The following is a 9,481-nucleotide window of genomic DNA, read 5'->3' as shown; positions in this document are numbered from 1 at the left end:
ATGGCATATGGTTAACATTCTGTTGTAAAATGATTCTGCCGGCATGCTCATACCAACGGGACCCCTTATATACTAGGTGCATAATGATCATGTGCAAGAGGAATCTTGCAAATATATTCCCTTTCCAGAGAAACCGGCCAACATGTTCGATTTTGAATTTTATTCTGTCGCCAACGAAAGTATAACACACAATCCTATGGACCATTGAAATATACGGTATGTTATAGTCCATAATTCGCCAACGGAATGTCCGATTTGCATGAAATTTAGGATTTAAGATTCTTTTATGAATGTAAAAACACATGAGCAGGAAGAAATTGGGATAGAAATATCCCTTTAACATTATATCAGCGTTCCATGGAAATATTTAACACAACATCTATTAAAATGCTGTTTTAAATACCATTTTAATGAAAAATCATGTTTTGCAGCCATTTTGGCGGCCATTTTGAATGTTTACATGCCCATATGAGATAATATTAATTGATGCCGATGTCATATTGTTACCCCTTTACCAGAGGGATACTTTGAATACAAAAGAACACAATGTTTGGCACCCTTTCATTGTAAATCTGGTACTTTATAATACTCCTGTAACACATTTTAATGAAAAAAAGACTATTTTGGCGGCCATTTTGGCAGCCATTTTGATTTTTAAACATATCCAGGAGATGATAGAAATGACATAGACGACTTATGCTTTGTTGTCACCATAATATCAGCATCCCATGGTTATTTTTAACATCAAATAAGTTAAAATATTGAATTCTAAATGCATTTTAATGAAAACCCCATCTTTTGGCAACCATTCGGCGGCCATTTTGAATGTAAACATGTTATACTGACCTTCAATCATAAAAATAATGTCAGAAATTGATTCCTTGTATGCAAAAACCTATAGAATGATGTATTACACATGAATATTGAGTGAAAACTAAAATTTAAAATTTTCAAAATAGCCGCCGGCGGCCATCTTGGATTTCTCGAATTCGCAGCCGCTTTCGCAAAAGCACCTCTGTGATTCGTTAACCTCAAAGGTCCAATAACCCAAATCAAGTGTCAAAATCTCTGCCCTATCCGGTGTAGGCCGGGTTCTAGCTAGGGCCTGGACACCTAGATTGCGAACGGATGTAGATGGCATTACAATAGAATTTCCAACTGTCAGATGATCGGTAGAGTATGTTCTGGTATTATGTGGTGAACCAAATAAAATAAATTCAGTTTTGTCCATATTTAACTTTAATTTCTTTAATTTCATCCAGCAACTAATTTCCTGTATACAAGCTTGAAGACGATGAATAGCAGAAATGTTTTCACCCGGTTTCTTTGGATCATAGGCACAGTATATCTGGGTGTCGTCGGCATAAATGTGAAAAAATAAATTGTGCTTTCGAATGATGTTACCAATTGGTTGGATATACGTAGTAAATTGAAGAGGCCCCATGATGGATCCTTGGGGTGTTCCACATTCAAGTTTGATTTCTTCTGATAAAGTTTCATTAATAATAACACGACTGCTGCGATTTTGCATGTAGGATTTAAACCAATCCAGTGGGGCACCAGACACGCCAAAGGTTTTACTGAGGCGACCGAAGAGAGTAACATGGTTGATGGTGTCAAAGGCGGCCGTAAGATCTAACATAGCCATAAGAACAACTTTGTTTTGATCGAGCATACTCAAGATGTCTCCTTTAACTTTCAACAACGCAGTTTCAGTGCTGTGTCCTTTTCGGTAAGCACTTTGAAAACTCTCAGATAAACTATGATCATACAAATGGTCCTTAAGTCTGGTAGCCACAATGGATTCAATAAGTTTGGCAAGAAACTAAATATTTGAGATTGGCCTATAATTTTTCAAAACATTCACATCAAGAGTGGATTTTTTCAACACAGGTCTAACAATTGCTTTTTTGAAAGCATTAGGAAAAATACCCTCTTGCAGGGAAGCATTGACAATCATAGTTATCAGTGGTGAAACAGTGGATATGTTTTGTTTCAAAATCCAAGTAGGGAGGGTGGCGAGCAAACACGTCTTGTTGGAAAGTTTACGCATGACCTGTTCAACTTCCTCAACCGTAGCAAGAGAGAAACAATTTAACACATGAGTCGTTTCAAGATCTTCGCTGAAAATTGCTTCGTCATTACAAACATTTTCATTAAGTTCAACCATAATTTTATCAATCTTAGTTTTGAAAAAGCTTGAAAATTTGTTACTTAGCTCACTAGCTGAATCATGCATTGGCAGAGACTTCACAGATCTGTTAAGCAGATTGTTTACAGTGCTAAATAAGTCCTTACTATTCGCTTCCGATATCTTGGCTCTGAAGAAATCAGTCTTAGCCCTGATGATCATATCATTGACAAGATGGGCCTGGTCAAGATAAACCAAATGATCTTGATCAAGATGAGATTTACGCCATTTACGTTCAAATTTCCTGCGTTTTCTACGAGCTTCCCTGATTTCATCATTATACCAAGGTAGACGGCAGCGAACAGATACACTCTTGGTGGTAACAGGTGCATATTTATCAAGCAAACAATTACATATATCAGTATAACATGTTACCATATCATTAATATCATCACACTCAACACAGGATATTTTTTCTTTAAGTTCAGTACCAAAAGAAGGTTGATCAAAATTACGGAAATTACGCATGGAACGTGTGATCTTAGGAAGATCAGGTTTTACACGATTTATGGTACAATATACTTGGAAGTGGTCAGAAACAATTGGTACTTTGACAGTCCAGTCAAGAACAACATCATCATCGGGTCTTGATATTACAAGATCGAGTGTGTTACCAAGACGATGAGTGGGTTTAGTAATATGCTGTTCAAAACCATTTGAAGACAGCAAATTGGAAAATTGAGACACATCAGATTTAAATGGTTTATTCATATGTATGTTAAAGTCACCCAATAATATCAGTTTATTTGGTCTAACACATATTTCATCCAGAAAATTGTCAACATCTTTCATAAAATCATTAATTTTGAGATTGCTAGTACCATATGGCGGTTCCCTATAAATACAGATAAACATCATTCCAGTTCGGATATCAGTTACGCATACTTTCTCAAAAGAGAAAGTGTCAACATCAAGCGGTACTATAGAAAGATTCATTACAGTCCGGTACAGAATTCCTATTCCCCCTCTTCTTGCATCTTGACCTCTGGGTGTGGGGACATTGATAAATGAGAAGCCAGGTGGAGTAGCTTCTTTGATTACAGCACCCTAATCAGAAGTAAGCCAAGTCTCTTGAAGGAATAATATGTCTATGGAACTTTCATGAACGAGATCACAGACAAGGTGGGTCTTGTTTCTGAGTGATTGGACATTCCAAGAGCAAATGTTAAGAAAACGATCAGCGGATGGTAACTGCAGGAGGTTACTCTTACAGACAGATATCTCTTTGGGCTTATTAGGCTTCTTTCTTTGCAGGGATGTCATAACAGGGATTTGGTTGTTAAGGTTATCAGTTTGCAAGTTGTAACTGTTACTGCATAGAAGGGTAGGTCTATTTATAACATGTGTGCGCTTTCGCAGTCCACCACGTACACCTCTATGAGTAGATCTATTTATTCCAAGTTCGGTAATCTGTGACCAAACAGTTGGGGCAAGTCTGGTTCTTATGCAAGACTGTCCGATTTCAAGGAGTTTATCACGACTGTAGTTAGTAGATGGTGTTTTGTACATAGGCCTACTATCCAAATGATATGAAGGCTCAGGGCCGGGGTTTGGACAAACATCACCTGATTTGAGTATGATCTCCTCTTGATAGGTTGCGGATGTATTAGAGTAATAAGGTACTCTTGTTTTCAGAAACCGGCAGTGTTTCAATACAGTAGGTCCATAGAAATGACTAGTGCTAGTAGATTCCAATAGAAAACCATGATAGCTTAAATGAATTGGCGTTACCCACGAATTCAAAGATAAAGCACCATATATGTCATTGAATGTCCTTCAATCAAAATGAAATTATTACCGTTAGAAAGACGTTTGCATGATCTCTCATCATATGTAAAACGATTGAATTCCACCAAAGTTTGTGGACTCTAGAGGCCATTAAGTCAATTTGGCTAATAATTTTGTTACCCGCGTATCAAAAATAAAATGATCGTTCTGAAAATGTTAAGTGAATATGCCATAAATGACTATATCATGAAACGAAGTTTCGTTCTATAATTCTGAGGTCCAAGTGATTATTTTATGCAAATACGTTTTACCCATAAAATTCCATAAAATCAAATTTGACGTTACCCACGTATCAACTGTTACCCACGAGTCCAGCAAATATAATTGCCATAACTTAAATTAAAATTTAATGACTTTGGACACTGAATTTAGTTTGACAAGCGCTTAAAATTGTAAATCGTAAAAATACGTTCGCCGCTTTAAAAAAGAATCTACGACGGTTTAAACTTTTGTTACCCACGAATCCCGAATAGATGCTAACCTTGAAAAATAAGGAGATTGTTTATTTCAAGTTTAAATCAGCACATATTCAAGCCATGGGTATGCTATAATTTTGACAGTACTTACAGTTTATACACCTAAGAAACGCAAACCCCAAACGGTACTATAGTACTTATAGCTTTACCCATGAATTCGGCGTTACCCACGAATCCAAGGATTTACTCGTAAATTATATGTTTCTTATGCATCTTAACATTTTGAAAACATGCGAAATATGTTCCAAAACAGTCCTGTTTAATAGCGTCCTCTTGAAGGTATACTGAAGCTGCATCATGAAGTTTTGATTGATTATCCTAAATTACCATTTTTTGGTAAATGCAATTGGTTAGAGAAACGGGAATCATTGAAACACAATGGAGGAATAACCGCATGGTGGTTTCCAACCTTCTGTAATATTTTCTATTTTGCCGCTTACCAATACATACCTTCAAATATGTGTTACCCACGAACATTTTGGTTACCCACGAATCCCTACTTAAATTATAGTTAACAATGTATTGATAGTGTTTTAGTTCATAGGAACTGTCAAACACGAGTTAATAGAATATTGCTGCATGAAAATATGGAATGATTTTACTAAAATAATAATATAAAACTGTTTGCTCTGTCTATTTGAATTTGGCAACTTTGTTATTCTCAAAATTTTTATACCCAAAATGCCATAATGATCCATTCTAAATATTCCATGTAGTCTGTATTTTGATTAAAATTCATTTTAGTGCCATTGCAGCCTGAATTATTGACATACGGAAAAGTATTTTTATTTTTATTAAAAAAATTAATAGGAATTGCTATTTTCCAGACGCTGTTACCCACGAATCCATCCGAGATCCTCATCCTGCGACGAGATACAAAATCTAACTTTATATTTATATGAAGCATTTATTCGAATCTTTCGAAATAATACAGTAATGTTAAATGACAGCCACTTTGGAAAGAGTTCGAAGAATTGACACAATCTTAACTGTACACCTGGTTCTTTCTTAAAATTTGTAATAACCAAAATATTTCTGTATAGATATATGTAATAAAATTCTATTTTACGTTCAAAGTCTTCACCGATTTCTAGTGTATATGAGTCACACATAAAATATTGAAAGATATTAAAGAAAGTGAAATTTTATGGCGTACAACAGGTGAAAAATGCTTGAATTCGTGGGTAACATGCATATGCGCATTTAACACTTTATTTGGTCTAGCAAGAAAAGTTATTTTTCAATCCGATGGCACTTCCACCTGATGATTCACTAGACATGATCGTCTCATTTGATAAGTCTAGAATTGAAAAGGAAAACATTTTCAAAATGGCCCCCAGAGAGAATTTTGGCCCGCTTTGGCTGGAATTGACCAAATACGTTTGAAAAATTATTAAAGAACCAGGAACATAATATTTCTAACTTTACATAGATACAGGGTCTGATTCGATCTTTGGGGTCAATTTGATTCACAAACATCAGGCACTCGGGGGAGAATTTACACAGGCATCGAACAAGGATCGAAACCTGGGCATGAAACAAGACGTTATAGGAGAGTAATTTAAGTTGATGGTGATGAGGTCATTGTAATAGTAAAGACGAGAAAGTATCAATGAACGTGCAGAATGACATGTAGGTTGGTTGATATACCGTAAAATTCCGTCTACGGATTTTTTGACACAAGAGACAAGAGGCAGACACTCTCAACAAAAGCGTTATTTGGAGTTTGAACAACTATATTACTGATAAAGGCGGCTGTACAAACATGTATATTTGTAAGACCAATCTATTGCAATGTTTTGAGAAGGATATTGGCCTTTCATATCTTTCGTTAAAAAAACCCTCGTTTAGAGGCATTATGCTTCTAGACGGAATTCTACGGTATATCCCGATTCTGGCGATATTTCGGAAATGAAAAATAACAGATTTGCTAAAAATTAATAATATGTGATGCGATCAAGCAAAATTTGAGATATAGCCAAACAAAGGTAATATTTCCTTTTGTTTCCTGTTGTTTAGGAAACTCTTTAATTGCTCATATCTTTGGAACTTGCTGTTCAATTTCAATGGGGTTTTCTGCAAAATGCAGCTTTGTAAATTGTTTTTACTATTTTATAAGAAACTCAAAAATTAATATTTTCGAGTTCGACTGAGTTTGCTTGATCGCGTCACATATGAGACGATACAATATGCAAAAAAAAACCACAAATCTTCCTTCTTTGCAGTTTCAATGTGTTCCTTTCCAATAAAGGCGTTACATTAGGTGGCAGATGTTTGTGATTATATGGCAATTCAGGAATAAAGAATTTTGTTTTAATATCATTTAAAAACAGTTTGTTTGTGATCATCCAGGTTTTATAACCCGATATAACATTTTTTGGGGCTGGGAAGAAGTCCGTGTCCTCTGTGATTGACCATTGAGTTGGCATGATTAATTCATGAATATTTATGTGCAATAATAGTTATTATGTATTGCATATTCGTCGTAATTTTGTGATTATATATTTCGTTTTTTATATAAATCCCATTCACAATAATTTTCACTTAATTTGATTTCTAAATAATATAATTACACATATAAGTGCGTCATGACCTTCTCAACGATTATTTAAAATAACAAAGCATATAGCAGTAATATAATGAGGAGGATAATGCCCCGAGCCCACAGCTCAGATGATATAATTGGCAGGAAAACACTGCAAACATTATTTTTGCCTTTAGAAATTATGTCTTTAATCATAATATTGTTTTTAACATGCTAATGTTTCAAAGCTATTCAACTTTCCTGTAAGTACATCATTATTGACTTATTTTCTGTCTACAATTTGAATACCTATTGTACATTTATCACAAAACATGTGACGTAATTGAAAACCCAGCTGCAGATGTTGTTTTGCAATGATACAAAACATGACCTTTATTATATACTTGTTTATAGCGAACTGTAATTGAAGAAGCATTGCTGCAATTATCTTCACTCGTTCAAACACTGAAACACTGAGCAAGATTACTTTAATTGCTTGAAATGGACCATCGATTATATATAATACGCTGGTACTTCTGGTCAACAGGGAATCACAACAGGGAATCCACAAATATTTTTATTTACAAAGTTCATGTAATAATTAATAAAAATTGTCATCATTCACATCATAATACAGGGCGCTATCGGGGGATATTGTCTTGCTACATTAGTGAACACAATGATTTTGGGCATCCTTACAATTCAAATGATTAAACTAGAATTATATAGTTCCATTTTTTCCTATTCCCCCTATGCTTCACACGAGGGGTCGAAGGTAGTCATAATCGGGGCAAAATGTAAAATTTGTTTTATCAAGTTGTATACATCAATTGTTCCTCTCATTGCTAGGAATAATAAAGGTCAATTGTCATATTGTACTAGGTTGCTTAGTTCAGGGGTTACAGAGTAAATAAGATCAAATATCTCATGCATAGAGGCCAAATTTTCAAAATGCACCGATTCAATCGCGTCTTGTCTCAAATTACTCCTCTCGACAAACGAAATAGGAAAATAATTTGTTTGAGAAATGTATAACCTCGGAAACGGATGAATTCATGGGTCAATGCATATTTCTATTGTACTTTGGCTGCATTATAACTCTGAAGGGGGACATGACAATACAATTATTGCACCAAAATTGTGAATTAAGTATAGTTTGAGATTTCTTATATTAAGGGGAGTAATTTGACACCAGTTTCGATGAAATCGGACCAATTTTAAATTTTGACCTCTGAAAGTTTTGACATTTGACCTATTCGTCGTTATAACTCCTGAACTAAGCACCGTAGAAAAATATGACAATTGACTTTTGAAAAATGGAACTATTTTTTATCTTTTCAGGTTTAAGGATGCCAAAAAACATTGGTTCCACTAATGTAGCAAAATAAAATCCCAAATCCATAGCGCCCTGTACTATCAGTGAGCATTATTCATGTAATGTCGTATTGTAACATGAAGATTTCAATATTATTTCATTATTTAAAAGACTTCTGCAAAAAGATTTGACCTAATGTCTGCAAGTGGTTTCTTTAACCTTTCTGGCCGTATCGGCTCTTCAAGACCTGTTTCGATGGGAATCGAGGCATCTACTACATGTATACGTAGACGTAGGATGTTGTTTGAATGTTAAATCAATCTGACGTTTCTAGATATCCACGCACTGCTTGTTATGACAATGCACTAAAAATGTGTGGATCAATATATTCAGACTAATGGTACCGCTGTTGGCGCAATACATATTTGTGACGTGTCATGTCAAAAGGAGACACTTTTGGGCAGGATAGTAAATGGAGAAATAGCCAAAAAACTGTCCGTGGGTGATTTTTTCACAATTTGGGTTTGTTGCGAATTTGTGATGTTATTAATGTTAAAAATATTGTCTGATAGTTTCGGACCGGAATATAACTGGCATCTTGAATTTTTTTAGACATTTTTCAATGTAAATCCTACTCTCAACAGTGTCAATAATATTTTTAAAGGACGATATCTCAATTTCTAATTTTATAATACCACAACTTACCAACTCAATATCTTCACTTAGGAATGTCCGATTTCATTGGGGAAAATGGCATTGTGGAGCAAAATATCTCTATATTTAAGATATGTAAAAACCTCAAAATTGATAACCTGCCCAAAAGTGTCTCCTTTTGACATGACACGTCACATTTGTGTCCTAGAAGAGCTTGAAACCCTCTCAAATATCAGCTCATTTTAAAACAAATTAATTTTAGATACACAAAAGGAAACCAGTTCAAAGCGCAGCCAATGAAATATTTCAGTTAATCCGAAGAAATAATAATTTGCGATTAATGTTGTTTGAGGTTTATAGATTTTGAAATAAGATAATAAAAGATTATTTTACATAACATTCGCAGAATTGACACACATCTGTATCGTATATAGCAGTTTTATATTTCAGAGAACTGCCAGTAAATAATTGAAAACTACAAATCCATTATACCTAAGTAAGTTATCCCTGGATTAGAATTGGCGGCTTGTTAC

At 34.7% G+C, this 9,481-nt stretch overlaps 1 protein-coding gene across 1 annotated transcript; it reads right to left on the bottom strand.

Annotated features, from left to right (window-relative positions):
* Nucleotides 1-1,825: 1,825 nt before the first annotated feature.
* LOC140157934 (uncharacterized) lies at nt 1,826-3,046 on the bottom strand. Its single transcript, XM_072181181.1, has one exon. It carries the CDS (start codon nt 3,044-3,046, stop codon nt 1,826-1,828), a length of 1,221 nt encoding a protein of 406 aa, XP_072037282.1.
* Nucleotides 3,047-9,481: the final 6,435 nt, after the last annotated feature.

Source organism: Amphiura filiformis, chromosome 7 (genome assembly GCF_039555335.1).
Source record: "Amphiura filiformis chromosome 7, Afil_fr2py, whole genome shotgun sequence".
NCBI classification, from domain to species: Eukaryota; Metazoa; Echinodermata; class Ophiuroidea; order Amphilepidida; family Amphiuridae; genus Amphiura; species Amphiura filiformis.
The sequence above is the reverse complement of the archived record's forward strand: the minus strand, read 5'-3'. Positions and strand labels throughout refer to the sequence as shown.

Bases quoted from the DNA above. Each gene is read 5' to 3' on its own strand.
- LOC140157934 (XM_072181181.1), bottom strand. From the start codon at position 3,046: ATGTTTATCTGTATTTATAGGGAACCGCCATATGGTACTAGCAATCTC.